This window comes from Natator depressus, chromosome 4 (genome assembly GCF_965152275.1).
Source record: "Natator depressus isolate rNatDep1 chromosome 4, rNatDep2.hap1, whole genome shotgun sequence".
Classification (NCBI taxonomy): Eukaryota; Metazoa; Chordata; order Testudines; family Cheloniidae; genus Natator; species Natator depressus.
Window position 1 is genome coordinate 89,940,855 of NC_134237.1, and position 15,384 is coordinate 89,956,238.

The 15,384-nt window shown below is 40.6% G+C and overlaps 1 protein-coding gene and 1 long non-coding RNA gene across 2 annotated transcripts in view; one reads left to right on the forward strand and one right to left on the reverse strand.

The window, feature by feature from the left end:
* Window positions 1-15,384, forward strand: part of SCFD2 (sec1 family domain containing 2) — a 301,712-nt gene that overhangs the window by 40,380 nt on the left and 245,948 nt on the right. Inside the window, exon 3 of the mRNA XM_074951411.1 lies at window positions 4,212-4,339. Coding sequence (XP_074807512.1) covers window positions 4,212-4,339 — 128 coding nt within the window. The remainder of the gene's footprint in view (window positions 1-4,211; window positions 4,340-15,384) is intronic.
* The window catches only part of LOC141986662 (uncharacterized), a 40,699-nt gene that overhangs the window by 14,856 nt on the left and 10,459 nt on the right, over window positions 1-15,384 (reverse strand). The gene's annotated exons all lie outside the window — the stretch shown is intronic.

Below are 15,384 nucleotides of genomic sequence, written 5' to 3' on the forward strand. Positions count from 1 at the left end.
GCTTCCCCCAATGCTGACTCCATGGCTACCAACCCATTGGCCGGGAGCTGTGGCCAATGGGAGCTGCAGGGAATGGGGCAGCACGCAGAGCTGCCTGGCCGCGCCTCCCCATAGGAGCTGGAACGGGGACATGCTGCTGCTGCTTCTGGGAGCTGCTTGAGGTAGGTGCCGCCCGGAGCAGACACCCCTGACCCCCTCCTGTACCCCAACCTCAGCCATGATCCTCCTGCTGCCCTCCGAACCCCTTGGTCTCATCCCAGAGCAGCCTTCTGCACCCCAAACTCCCCCAACTTCCTGCTCCAGCCCAGAGCCCCCTCCCACACCCTGAACCCCTCATTTCTGGCCCCACCCCAGAACCCACACCTCCAGCCCAGAGCCCGAACACCCCTTCCCACACACCAACCCCTGCCTCAACCCAGAGCTCCTTCCGCCAATGTCCATCACTAAGTCCGGTAATTTTGTCAAGTGTCTGTCGTGCAACATGGTGGGGGCTGACCCCTGAATAGAACCCAGGTCTCCCGAGTTCCAGTCCTGTGCTCTATCCACTAGACCACACTGCTGTAAAGGTAGACAGAGGGTGAGGGAAAAACATATAACATACAAGTAGAACATAGAAGTTCCATGTTTTGCTGTTTTAATGTATATACTTTTTGGTGGGTTTTCTAAATTTGATTATTTATGTTTAAATATAATATACTGTAGGCCCAGGGTGGGAGAGAAGGAAAGACAGCTGTTCTTCCAATCCTCACAATTTTGTCAGGAGCACTGCTATATTTAGTGCTTTTCGTCCCTTCTGACCTTTAATGTCTATGTATAAAGCCCCAACTCCTGGAGGCATGTGTGTGAAAAACTCAGCTTACTTTTATTAAAAAAAAAAAAAGTTTCTAGCCTCGTGGTTGTGAAGAAAAGCAGGAAAATGTGAACTCTGAATTCTCAAAAACCAGAAGGCCAAAAAGACAGTCAAAATTCATTGGCCAAACCGGAGAGTCTCTACGTAAAAGAATAAATGGACACAAATCAGACGTCAAGAATTATAACATTCAAAAACCAGTCGGTGAACAGTTCAGCCTCTCTGGTCACTCGATTACAGACCTAAAAGTGGCAATATTATAATAAAAAAACTTCAAAAACAGACTCCAACGAGAGATTGCTGAATTGGAATTAATTTGCAAACTGGACACCATTAAATTAGGCTTGAATAAAGACTGGGAGTGGATGTATCATTACACAAAGTAAAACTATTTCTCCATGTTTATTTTTCCCCCCTACTGTTCCTCACACGTTCTTGTCAACTGCTGGAAATGGCCCACCTTGATTATCACTACAAAAGTTTTTTTTCTCTCCTGCTGGTAATAGCTCACCTCACCTGATCACTCTCCTTGCAGTTTGTATGGTAACACCCATTGTTGCATGTTCTCTGTGTGTATAAAATCCCCTTACTGTATTTTCCACTGCATGCGTCCGATGAAGTGAGCTGTAACTCACGAAAGCTTATGCTCGAATGAATTTGTTAGTCTCTAAGGTGCTACTAGTACTCCTTTTCTTTTTGGGGATACAGATTAACACGGCTGCTACTCTGAAACCTGTCAAACTTTATTATCTTCTTTAAAAAATAGATGATCTTAAGGCAATTTCCTGATATTTTGAGCCAGATTAATACTATTTGCAAATTTGGGGTTGGGAATAGAGAGTCTGAAAGGGATTAGCTAAAGGAATAAAAACAAAGAAAGGGAGGTAAGAGAAAGGGGGACAAAGAATGGAAGAGCATGGGAGAGGGTGCTCCAGTGAAGAGACTGTGAGGATGGGGATTATTGGAGAAAATAGTCAATCAGCAGAGGAGAAAGAATGTTCGGAATAAAAATTGTGTAAAACCATCTGATGATGTACACTCTAGATGGGTCCATAGATAACTGAGGCATAAGGGAGAAACAGACATGAGGAAAAGCAGTGGCAGGGAGTGGGGTGGGGGACAGTGGGAAAACATTCAGAGGAGGGCAGGGAGAGAGATGAGAGCCAACCAGGGCTACTCCTTCCCCCTCCCCCTTGAAGCACCATTGTAAATTATCACTGCAGAAGATTCCCCATCATGCTATGTGTCGGGGACCCAGTTACAGCATGGTTTCATTGTGTAGTGTGATGGGGATACAGCTAAGGTCCAGACAGAGTCTTGAGCAAATGACGTCCAAGGCTATACCATGGTTTGGGAAGTTGGTTAGGATCCCATGTATGCTGCAGAGTGTACAAGTGTTGTAACTAGAACAAGGGATAACTATTTAGGAACCTAACCCTCAGACACATTTTAAAATGATAGTGTAGACAATGCCCTATAAGAGTGGTCTGAATAGGGTCAGTTAGTTACATTTTTGTATGATGATGATAACTAGAAAGGAATTTAAGCAGTAAACTGAAACAATCCAAGACTCATAAGTGTAAAGTAACACAGAAGTGCATTAATTCAAGGAAGTTGTGTTGAAGCATACAGTTACTCTTGGAACCTCTGCTTTGTCTTGAATTCTAGTCCTTGTATCAAAAAGGACTCCATTTTGTGTTACAAGAGATTAGTATGGTGCTGGGCTGGCCATTATGACAGTGCACTCAGACCATCCTTGCAAGTGGAGTGACTTGTATTGCTTGTGGCTGCATCACAAGTGGGCTGGGTGGTCTCTGGAAGGAGCTTTCCCCCCAGGCCTCATTGGCCTGAGAGAAATGTAATAAGTGTCCTAGAAATTAGAAATGAAGAAACTCTTTAGGTCATCTAGTCAGTTCCTCTGTTGATGCAGGATCTTGCTGTGCAGGATATTCTTCTAGTACTTTATCAAGGCTAATTTTTAAATGTCTCAAGTGATGGGTCTCCTGCCATTTCCCTGGGGAGACTATTCCCCAATTTACTCCAAATTTTCTCTGCTATTTAGCTTGGATTGTCTTTCTCAGAGCACATTAATGGGATGAAATGCTTGTGCTCTCATTCATACACACACAAAATATACACTCCCTCCCCCAACCCTGGTTAGCTGAGGGAGGTGTTTAATTTCCTTCCCATCCTCCACTTCTCCCCATGCCCCCTGCCAAATCCAAATAGAGATTATGGGATTCTTGGGCTACTAATAGAGGGGCTTGGAAAGTACTCTCACCTGCACTGGAGGATGATATGGTGGACTTAACATAATCAGACCGTATCAGTGGAGAGAGCACAACACAGGTATCAACTCAATTATGAGTATTTCATAAAACAAAACTATTATTTCTGGCATACGGTAAACTTGTGGTACGGGTCTCTAGAGGAAAAATAGGAGGAAAAAATCTCCTGAGAGAAAACAGAAGGAAGCTATTTTAAAAAAACAAGCAAGCAAAAAACCAACCCAGTAAATCAAATATGCGTGGACTTAGCTTAAGGCAAGTTTGTTCCAGAGAAAACACTGGAGCCATTCATTATATAAAATACAGTATCTTGGGTGAGAGAGAATACTGATGAGGAAATGAATGCAGATGAGCCAAATAAAATACTAGGTGTCTTTTATTAAAAGCTAACTGTAAATAATTTGTATGTTCTGTAGATACCAAAAACGTAAGAACTGTTAAGATTTATTGCAGATTGTTCATTTCTTATATGTAAATATGAGGACAATAAACAAAGCCCCAAGATACGGTGCCCATTGTATCAAATCAGCACACCAGCTCCCAAATTTTAGGAATGTTTGCACCAAGATCCAGACCCAAACTCTGGAGTTCGAGCCTTTCTGTACTTCAGTTGCAGTATTTGAAAAACTTCAGAGTATTGTTGTTATTTCCGAAGCGAACAATAGTGTTACATCTGGGCTGTCTTGTTTGTTTTAGTTTGTAAGTATCTGTGAAAATGTTGGTGTGTGACTTGTAATGCCAGTTTGTAACAAGTTAATATGAGCTTTTAATATAGAATCACAGTAACCATTTTTAAAAGTTAACACTGAATGCATCCGATGAAGTGAGCTGTAGCTCACGAAAGCTTATGCTCAAATAAATTTGTTAGTCTCTCTAAGGTGCCACAAGTACTCCTTTTCTTTTTGCGAATATAGACTAACACGGCTGCTATTCTGAAAGCAGTCTACATACTGTCCACCTCATAGAAGTTACTACATATGAACACGCATTTTAAACTGTAAATGTTGCCTTAAACTTATTTCATTATGCAACAGATGTTTAGTGTAACCCTCTTGTTTTTTTTTTTTTTACAGTGATCCAGCTGCCAAAGCTCTCTGGGAGTCCTTAATGAATCTCAGACAAAAGGAGGCTGTGATGGAAGTTAGGAGACACCTAGTGGAGGCTGCAAGTAGAGAAAACTTGCCCATTAAGATGAACATGGGTAAGCATTATAATACACCCTTCACCAGGGGGCTATAATATGGAATATTTCAGCATCCATACTTCCTTCAGTCCCAAGCATTTAAAGCAGTGGTGCCCAAACTTTTCCTCTCGTGCCCCGCCTTAACAGTAATGGCATGTGTCCATGCCCCCCTGGGCCAGGAGTGGAATCAGCAGCCTGGGTGCCGGGAGCTGTGGCCTAGGGACTGGGAGCTGGCGGCCTAGGACCAGGAGTGGAGCTGGGGCTGTAGTTGTGGCCAGGGGCTGGAGCTGGAGGTGGAGCCAGAGCGGAGCTGTGGGCAGAGCAGGGTTGGGTGGTGCTCCTTCCCTGCTCCCCTGCGCAGGCTGGCCTGTGGCCCACTGCGCCCTCCCAGATGTTTCTCCACACCCACCCTCAAGGGGGCACGTCCCATGGTTTGGAGACCACTAATTTAAAGCATTTACATTATTCTCTAAATTCTTATCCCACCATAGTTAGTTGGCCTCTGGTGAACTTTGAGGCTGCATGAGAACAATTTCTGCTCAAGCATGATGCAGTTGTGTTTTTGGAGCTTGCTTTTTTTTTTTTTTTTAAGATTCAAAAGCCTATAAAGTGTAGAGTTTCGTGGAAGATGATAAATACACTGATGCAAGTGCTTAGTGTTGCCTCTTTCCTTTGTACTCTGAAGTATGACAGTTTGGGGCATGTTTACAGAGAGTAGTCTGCTGAGCTTCTGTTCTCGACAAGCAGACAGTCTAGCTAGTAGCGGAACTGTTGGAATCTGTGCTGATCTCTCTCTCTCTTTTAACTGAGCTTTCTGTGAAGCAAAGCCATCTCACAAAAAGCTGAAAACAATATTAAATAATGTTTTTAGAGTCAGAGTCCTTAGAAATATGCTAGCTGCGGGATATAAAGGTTTTACAGCTTTTTGAGTATGTTATTCTAATTGGACAAAAACAAAACAAAAATACATTGAAATTCAAGAAGTTAATGGTAGGCTTACATATTTAAACAAGTCATGAAATACAAAAAAAAAAAATTAACGCACTCATCTTACCTATTATATTCTTTATGCACCTGATATACTTAAAGTCTACATTAATAGACTAGTAATCAGAAATACTACATTTATGTTGAGATGCAATGTTAATATGCAAATATTAACATTCTCACTTCATGTGTAATTTATGTTTAACATTTTACTAACATACTTAGTTGTGTTTGTTTCTTGTTTGTTTTTGTTTTAAAGAAAAGAACAAGAGATTAGGGAAAAATAGAACAGGTGAAGACAGCAAATGGAGGAGACTGATTTAAGTCCTTTTCCAGTTCTTGGAGAGGTTGGGGAGCAACTAGAGATTCTTTACACACATCCCATTAATTCTGAACACATGGACATATTTTAGGGATGTTAAAGCGGCCTAGGTGGGAAGGGGTTGGAACCTAGGTGGGGAGTTGAGGGGAACAGCTCCAGTGCGGAGGACAAGAGAAGATATTATCAGATCCTAGATCAAGGAGGTGAAGAGCTATGACAGTCCCCAAATCTTCCCCGAGGCTGGAGGGAAAGCACAGAATTAATGAAATATCTCAGGGCATATGATCAATACATTAGATACTAGTGAGACTATAAAGTGTTAGACCTGTGTCTTTGCATGGCTTTATGCTGTTGCTGGGTGTTTCAGTTATATAATAGGACTCTCCTGTTGTGTGTACCTGGCAGTGACACTTTTTTCAAATGTCTGATCGCTTCATTGTTCATATTTTCCAAAATGTTTACACTGAACCGTGTCTAAGGATGGATATGATTTTTTTTTTTCCGTTTTGATCTGACTAGAAGTTAAAACATTCCTGAACAACTTTTTAGTTTAAAAATGTGTGTTTTGCTTTTCAGTGAACTTAATGTATTTTGATCAGTGTGCTAATCAGAGATGGAAAAAACAGATCTCTTTTTCAATAGAAGTTGTTGGATGAGCCATAATAACCATTGATGTATTTTTTTTTCTAATATATCTTTTTTAGGGCCATGACACAGCTCTGCTGCAGCCAGATTTCCTGCTCCAAGACATCCTGACATGCAATGTGCTGTTAACACAAGTAGATGCAAATGAAGCAGCAAACCTGTTTACAAGGAAAATATGTAGATTTTTTTCCCTCAGTGTTTGTTTTTAAAAAGCAAAATTTGTATTTTTTTTTTTACTCTCTTGTGTGTAAATCAAGAGTAGAAAACACTGAATAGGGAATAAAAACGGACTTGCTTTACCCCTAAGCTTTCATGAGCTACAGCTCACTTCACGAAAGCTTATGCTCAAATAAATTTGTTAGTCTCTAAGGTGCCACAATTCCTCCTTTTCTTTTTGCGGATACAGACTAACACGGCTGCTACTCTGAACCCTTAAACAGAGTTACTGTTTTGTGAGTGTTGGTGATACCAACAGTACACTGCAGTCTTTGATGTTTTGAAAGAGTGGGAAGTTGACAAGTGTTGCAGGGCTGTTGTCACAAATCTACCTAGAAGAAAAAGGGTACAGTAAATTGGGAATATTTGCTTAAATAACCTCAAATGATGTGTGTGAGAGCATCCCCCAGGATGACTTGTTCATTTTTGTGTGATAGAAAGTATTAATTTTTATAATGGATTTAATTTTTGCTTTTAAAAATGGTTTTTTGCTGCTTTGTATTGCTAATAAACCAATAACCCTCCATCCTGTGCTCCGTTCTCCATTCCCACGGTTTCAAATTAAGGGTCCAGTGCTGTAGACTCTTACTCAAGTGACCAGAAACTTCAATGAGACTAGCAGCAAGGAGAAGCATTTTCTGGATTTAGGCCAAAGTAGTGCCACAACAACTCTTCCTCCTTAAGGATTCGTGTTAAAAGTGATTTGTGTTGAGTCCATAGTATTTGCTTTTATTGTTAGGGTTTTTTTTGTTTTGTTTTGGCAGTGGAGGTGTGTGAAATGCTATTTGTGCTTGAAATACTGTTTGAAGCACAGATATAAATTACTATTATTTGTACATCTCTCATTTATTTTTTAAACTGTGGATTCATGAACCCATAACTAGAAGAGCAACAAAGAAAAGCTTTGGGACAGTCTTGCAAATGAAAAAAAGGAAGAAATAAGAAGCAAAAGCTAGAAATGAGGGCAGAAGTATGTGTATCTGGTTTTCTAGAAACCATAGCTTCTCATTGGCTAATAAATGCAGAAAGCTGCTCCTAATGTCAGGAACTAAAATTTTTCAATGATGCATAACTGTTGAATGAAACTTTCAAACTGTACTATGTCTTTTGAGTGTGCAGTGCCAAATCTATCATGCTACAGAACACTTAAAGCCCCTTAAGACAGCAAGAAATTAAGTAGCATGTTGCCTATCGGTTGCTTCCTTTGCCTGGGACAAAACAATTCTAGCTATCTCTTTTCTGACAGATACCTTTATTTAGTCAAAAGGCCACCTGCTTCCAATATGATGGAGATATGGGGCAGTGCAGGCTGGAGAGAAGATGGAGGTGATTTGAGTCTCCACACCGTCTGCCTAGGTTAACTTTGCACTGTCATAGTTTGGGCTCTACAGATATTGGTATATTTCAGTGGATATTGCACTGTCTTCTGCTGCTTAGGAGTAGCACCTCGGTCTCTCCAATATTTAGAGGGAATGTTTTGAAGACTTTTCGGCCCTGCCTCATATTAAATATCATAGGCATCATTTTCCAACATGAAGAAAATCTCTAACACTTTTACTAAAGTCATCTGTCACAAGGTGAAAACTGTTTTTATGCTTGACATAAGGAGTGAAATGCATTTGGAAGCAAAGATTAAAATTCCAGTTGGTATTTCTGAGACCTCCTGTTGTGGGCAGCTGGCTGAAAAACTGCATCATGTTTGACAGTGGCAGCATGGGAGTCCTGTCTCAGAGGTTATAAACCATATTCTATCCTCCTGTAATATGTGTAAAGAAAGTAAAAAAACTTCTGCTTCTTTCAGTGTACTAAAATATCCTTAACCACTCACTGCAATGAATCAAATCACTCTCCTGCCTTCCTCAATGTGTGTGTGGTGCATGTTTTTCCCAGACAGACAAATACTAAGGACCAGCTTTTTCCTTTCTTTGATGGTCTTATGTAACAGGAGCAGAGCACCTGTCATAGGAGCACAGCTTATTCAGTGTGATACCCGTGTATCCTGCAGAGTGCTCAGCACCTCTGCGGGGTGTTGAAGAATGCATCTCTCACCCTGGGGTGGGAGGAGAGTGAGAGAGCTTATGATACCAGCTGTGGAAGAAGAAAAGTCGTCATTGTAACTGTTCTCCTCACATCTGCTGGCAGCTCCATTTCCTCCAGTCTTCAAGCTGCAAGGATGAACAGAGGGAGAGAATTCTGAGTAGCTGCCAGGAGAGATAGGGAGGGAACAGGTGCTCCTTGCCCTTCCAGCAGCCAAGAGGGGGTTGTGAGTAAGACAGAAGTCTGATCTCACCACTTGGGCACTGCCTTTGAACCTCACTGGTGCTGGGATCCGTTTCTGTGGTCAGCCTTCACTAGTATGCAACTTTGAGCTTCATTTTAATATTTAAACCCAAATGAAGTTTTAAGCAATAACACACTCAATGAATGGTAAAGAGGAAGATAGGTTAGGAGAAGCCCAGGAAGCAGCAGCATCATTTTAAGGCTACATACAAATCACAATTCATAAATAAATGTGGAATTGTATTCATGCCTTATTAACCACTGAATATCTTCCTATTGGCTGTCAGGTAAACCCCTTCTTGCTAACCTTTCTGTGTTGCGCACCTCCTGCATATCAGTTCCCTGCTATTGGGGTGCCTTGGGCATTGGTGGGACTCAGTTCCTGCTGTTCTCTGTCTGTGGCACACAATAGTGTAATCTGTGGGCTGTAATACTCTGGTCTAATTTCAGTTGTTTGGTTTATTGTGCAAGTGCTATGTGGTGTTGGTGTCTGGTTATATCCAGGAGGTCAGACTAGATTATCTGGTGGTCCCTTCTGTGTGACTCGGAGAACTTTGGAAACTACTTTTCAGTTGCAGACATAGGGCCCCTGTACTGCCAATGTCCCAAATGATGTCGTTTTTCAGCAAAAGTTTCACCAGCTGCAGGAGACTCATTACTGTCCCTTTAAGCTTTCATTTAAAAATTTGTGGTGACTTTTACCTTCTGAACTCTCAAAACTGGACTGAGCTAAATGGATGGTGCCTTACTGTTAAGGGCTTGACTATGGTTCCATTACAAATCCCTAATTGTAGGGAATTATGATTCACCTGTACAAACTGCCTCCAGGCTTCAGCTGAGTGAATTACAGTGGTTTGTTAGTTGAAAGGAGTGGAGAGGTAGGTTAAATCCCCCCTCTGAACTCATCCATTTTAACAGGACTGTAGGGACTAATGCTTTAGAGAAGTGGTAGGAAACAACTTTGAGGACATAATGCTGAGCTGAGTAGGCAAGGTGTGGAGTGTTGCTCTTAGGTTCTTTTAGGCTGTGTAACATTATTGCTGGCAAAACTATCATCAGATTTGATGAGAGAGCTTCTGGAACAGCTGGAGGCTGTTGTGAGAGGCCTGGATGTCAAGGAAAGTGCAGCAGGATGGGGAGAGCAGCACTGGCTGAATTTTCTGGGAGCTAAGAAATAAATACAATTCCAAGGTGGCAAGATCTCCCTGGCGTCTACTGAGGAGGAATTTTGCTGAGAGTGTGCTGTTTTCTCCTCTGAATTCTTCAGTCAGCTTGTGCTGTGGTTTCCAGGTGAGGATAAGAGTTCTGTGGAGTGTGTGCCATTTTAAGATGACCCCCCCCTCCCCCCGAAAGATGTCAAAAGGAAAATTGGCCTCTTTAAGCTGCGGGTAACAGCAACATGGTCAAAGACACAGATGTGGTGCCATAATTTTACAATCTCAGTGTGAGATTCCTGTCCAGCTGACTTGCTAGAAAACACTTCAGAAATGTTTATCAAACATACTGGTGCTTCAAAGTAGCATCTGGATGAACTTGAAATAATTTTGTCAACGGAAAACTTGAGGGCCTGGGGAGCCATCTCAAAGAACTAGACAAAGAACTAAGACTAAACTCGAAGGCCTACTAGAGGCCAAAAGTATGAATTGGCCTCCCTTCTCCATAGGGGAGCCAAATGTGTTTTTTTAGGAACTGCTAGATCAGGGAAAAGGGATTTCCTTTTATCCACATGACTCTGCGTCTCAATTAAAGAGCATATTTGAATTCCTAAGACTCAGATCTAAGATGATACTTGAAGGAGGCAGACTAAATTCTAGGTACTATTTTCCGTTGGGACCATTGTATTATTTTTTAATCTTTATGCTATATTTGGATTATTTATCAATGGTTTTAGAGAGAAGATGTGAGGTAATATCTTATATTGGACCAACTTCTGTTGGTGAGAGAGACAAGCTTTCGAACTTACACAACAATGCTTTGGCATTTAATACTAAAATTTAATCTTAAATTATTTTACAATCCATATGCAAAAATAGTTATTTGGTTTTTGAAGATTTAATTTGCTGTGGTGTTCAGTAATATTTTTTTACCGTTTGTATTTCTTGTTGTGAATTACTTGTTCATTGTGCGTACTACTTATTGCAATACACTCAATACTGAGAGTGTTTCAAAGGGTGGAACCAAAGCCATGGGGTCGAGATTGTTGTTGTGGCAATAGATCAGAGGATTGTGGGAGTTGCTCTAATTAGTTCCTTCTGATTGGATGCATTTCCCAGATCAGCTCCAGCTAGTCTGTAAAGTCCAGGTGCAACTCTGGACTTTTCGTTTTGGTTGGTTGGTCTGTTCTTGTTAGAGTTCCATAAATATTTGAGAACCATTTATATTGAGATACTTGGAATTCTATGAAACTTTATTATTTAAAGCAGTAAATGAAAATGAAATAGCTCCATCCTGCGCCTCAAACAACTGTATGTGTATAGTAGTACTGTTAGGCTATGTCTATGCTACAAACTACTTTTGGTATAACTTACTTCGCTCCGGGGTGTGTATAATTCATGCCCCTGAGTGAAGTAAGTTATACTGACCTAAGTGCTGGTATGAACAGTGCTATGTCGGCGGAAGAGCTTCTCCCACCTACATAGCTACCGCCTCTTGCGGAAGCAGGAGTTATTAAGCCAATGGGAGAGCTCTCTCCCGTCAGCTTAGAGCATCTCCACTAGAAGTGCTTCAGCGGCATAGCTGCATCGGTGCAGCTGCACCACTGTAGTTGCTGTAGAGTAGAAATAGCCTTAGATACCAAGAGAAGGCAAATATTTGTTCAGTGAAACTTTGATTTGGCAGTGTGTAGATAACTTAGCCATTATTTCTGTATTTTGGTGCATTAAACACAATGTATCTTTTATAGAAAATCATTCAGTTAAATTAAACAGTTAAAAATAGTCTGTTTTCAACAAACCTTTTGCTGAGACCATTTTGGAGGTACAGTTATTTAAAGATCTTTGTGATATCCAAGGAGAAGGAAGTCATTTAGGAATGAATGTGTGATGCAACTTGCTTTTGCTCAATTAAAGTCAAATTGTTTTTAACAGACTTTGAGAGTATTATTCATGATCAATAAGTCAGGTGCAGCTGGATTTTATGAGTTCCATTTTGGAGTTAGGGACCCACTTAAACGAGAGGAGAAACGTTGCTGCTGTTTCAGCTTCAGTGGAAGTGCTGCTGCTTGTCCAGTCCTGACTTCCCCTCTGACTCCATTGCTAATCTTGTGTATCTCTTAGTGATCCTCTGAATGTGACGGTCCCTGAGTCTGTTGTTGAAAGCTGTGCTATTAACATATTACTTGGCAGTAATAGAAACCTTGCTACACATCGCTTTCTGTGGTCTTAAAAACAGACTTGTTTGGCAGTTTTAACAGAGGATGGTAAATCTAGGTTGAGTCTGAATCCCTTTATTATGTTCCCTTATTGATGTAGTGAATGATCAAAGTTGAAACACCTGTACAGTAACAGAAACAAAGTGCTCTCTGCTGTTACTTTAATCCTCATTAATGGGAAGAAAGCCTTCTCGGTTTCTTCTATTAAAGTATACAAAATGCAGCTTGAAAGTCTTAGTCTTTAAATTTTTAAAGATCCCAGGAGAGACCTACCCTAGCTACTTAGCCCAACATCAGGCTTTGTAAAAGATGGTGGGGGTAAGAACACTGTAACTCCCTAGAGTAGTGTGGTAACTCCCTGAGTAAAGGTTGAACAGAACTTCCAGATTTTGGGTAGGAGCCGGGGTGTGCCTGGAGGTTTGGCCTGGCTTTAGGAAACATGAAAGAATAGCCTGTGAAGTAATTTAGAGAAGGTTGGGGATGGGCATTAGCCTGGAGGATTTTTTTCCTATGGAAAACTGATCTGGAATACTGTTTATAGACAGAAGACCAACAACTTTTCCATATGCTGGGGGAATGCAGTACTGAAATCTGAAGCAGATATAGAATAGGAAGCAGACTTTAAAAAAAATCACTTGCATGATATTCTAAATAATAATACATTTATTAATGTGCTATTTCTAGAGACAGCATCAGCCCAAAAGTATTAAAGACTCAATACTATCAAGTGGAGGGATCAAATAAACTTCAGAAATATCTGTAATACTTTTCACAAAGATTACCTGACTACTGTATCATAGCATTACAACCCTATTGCAAATTATTCTTGTGAAGGGGAATTCTGGTTGCCTGGCACCCTTCTGCCTAAAATCTAAACCTTAACAGTGTTGACTTAGCTTTGCATGCAGTATATAACTGTTCACAAATACACCGCTCCTTGTCTGTTATATTTCTTAGCATCAGCATTTATATTTAGCCCGAGTGGCCTTGTGCTAATTCGGCCCACAACAGTACCTTCTTTGGCACAGTTCTAGAGTGATTATGGCAGCCTTCTCCATGCATGTGGCTGGCGCCTTTCCTTGTTTCCTTTAAGGTGGCAAGCACACAACTATATTTAGGGTCAAATTGTTCCTTTCTGTGTTAAAACTCATTGAAGTGGACTCTGGGGCAAGAAATCTCCAAAAGGATCCCCTTGCAGAGATCCCTTTTGGAAGAGATTTACGAAAGATACAATGTTCTTTGAGAATGTCAGTACATACGTGGAATCTTAGTCATAATCTCCTCCCATTTGAAGTTGGTGATTATATAAATAGTGCTTCCTTCCCGACCCAAGATACATATGGAAATAGAATTTAGAGTGCCTTAGCCTTAATAATTCATTTCCCCAAATCACTGGTAGATTTTGTCTGTCTTCCTCTAAAGGCCTTTCCACACAAATCTTCTATTTTTTTCAGTTGATCTTTTTCATATGCTTCTGGTAGCCTTTATACATAAGACTTCGTATATATTTCTTCACTAATGGTTTTCTTGTATAGCCGAAATATATATGGTCACACTTTTGTAGACATATGTTCATATACCTATAAATGTACAGTTCTCCTGAGTAGCTCATATGTATAAGGCAAACGAACAGCTCATTTCTTCAGTAAAGAACAGTTTAAAGTTGAAGTGCTTACTTTAAAGATTTGTAGAGAATTGAAAGTAAAAAGTATGGGAAGCAAAATGATCAAGTATTTTTTTAATCTGTTCTTTCACATTAAGGTTACACGCACTGTCTCAAAGTCTACAATTTGTGAGGCTCACTTGGAGCTTAAAACACTAATCTTGGTCTTTCTTTCCCTGAAATGTAATTTTTTTCCTACTTAAAATGCCCCTGTTTTTTGTTTGTAATTTCACAGCCTGATCTGTGCAGGTCCTGTAGCAATGCTTACACTAAAGCAGCATCTGCTTTAGTTTGTTTGTTTGTGTTAAACAAAAGTCAAATGTACTAATGCATGCAGCCCAACAAGAATCTGCACAGCCTGGCTTCCCAAGTCCACTGTGCCCTTCCTATCCCACTGACCCCTTCCTAGCAATTTAGTGAGGCTGTCCTTCTTTCTCACTGGAGTGGTTGGACTCTATTTTATTAATTTTAAAAACACAGAAATATTTATTTTTGTAAAGGTTTCCCTTGGTATGTGTGCCCTGTTTTGGTATGTATTCCAGTGACGACTTATTGCATGTTGATAGTTGGCTTGATAAATTACCAGTGCCCTCTAGGGGCATATGTGTAGGAGCATAAGAACTAAGAAGTAATTTTCGCATATGTGTATAAAAGGAAATTATTGGTGCTTTTCAGAATCAGTGCATGATAATCTGTCAGAATTGATTTCAGGAATTTATACTGGATCTTTCAATTGCTTGAAATGTATTATTTTAATCGAGGCTTTATCAAAAATTATTGTGACAAGAAAAGCCCTACTATCAATTTCTTTTTAAAAGGTGGGTTTCTTAGAAACTTCAGGGTTTAAAAAAGGCAGAGGTCATTATGTCAGGCTTCTCTCTTAGGTTCATTCAGTTTCAAGCTGCTATTGTAATTTTTATTATGTTTTCATGAAAAGCTTAGAAAAGTTCAGGTAGGGATGAAATTCAATAGTATGAAGTATAAGGTCATGCACATAGGATCTAATAATAAGAATTTCTGTTACAAACTCCAGGCTACTTAGTTGGAAATGACAGAGGAGGAAAGAGACCTGAGTGTGTTGGTCGATTGCAGGATGATGATGAGCCATCAATGTCATGTGGCTATGAAAAAGGCAGCTGTAATCCAGGCAAGGCATTTCCAGTGAAGAGCTATTTAAGCTAAAGGACAACATTGGCACAAGAACAAATGGGAATAAACTGTCCATGGACAAATTCAGGCTGGAAACCAAAAGGAGGTTTCTAATGATCAGAGGAGTGAGATTCTGGAACAGTCTCCCCATGGGAGTTGTGCGGGCAAACAGCGTAATTAGTTTTAAGACAAAACTGGACAAATTTATGAGTGGGATTATATGGTGGTATTGCTTGTGATGGTGGGGGCAGGGCTCAGCAGTCCTTGGGATCCCTTCCAGTTTGTCCTAAAGCTCATGCTTCCTGGCTTCGGGTGGACATCTACAGGGGTCAGTAAAGGATTTCTCTCTTCTCCCCTCAGTGTATTCTAGAGTGAGAGGTTTTTTGGTCTCATTCATCTGAAGCAGCAGAGATGGCCATGGTGGGAGATGG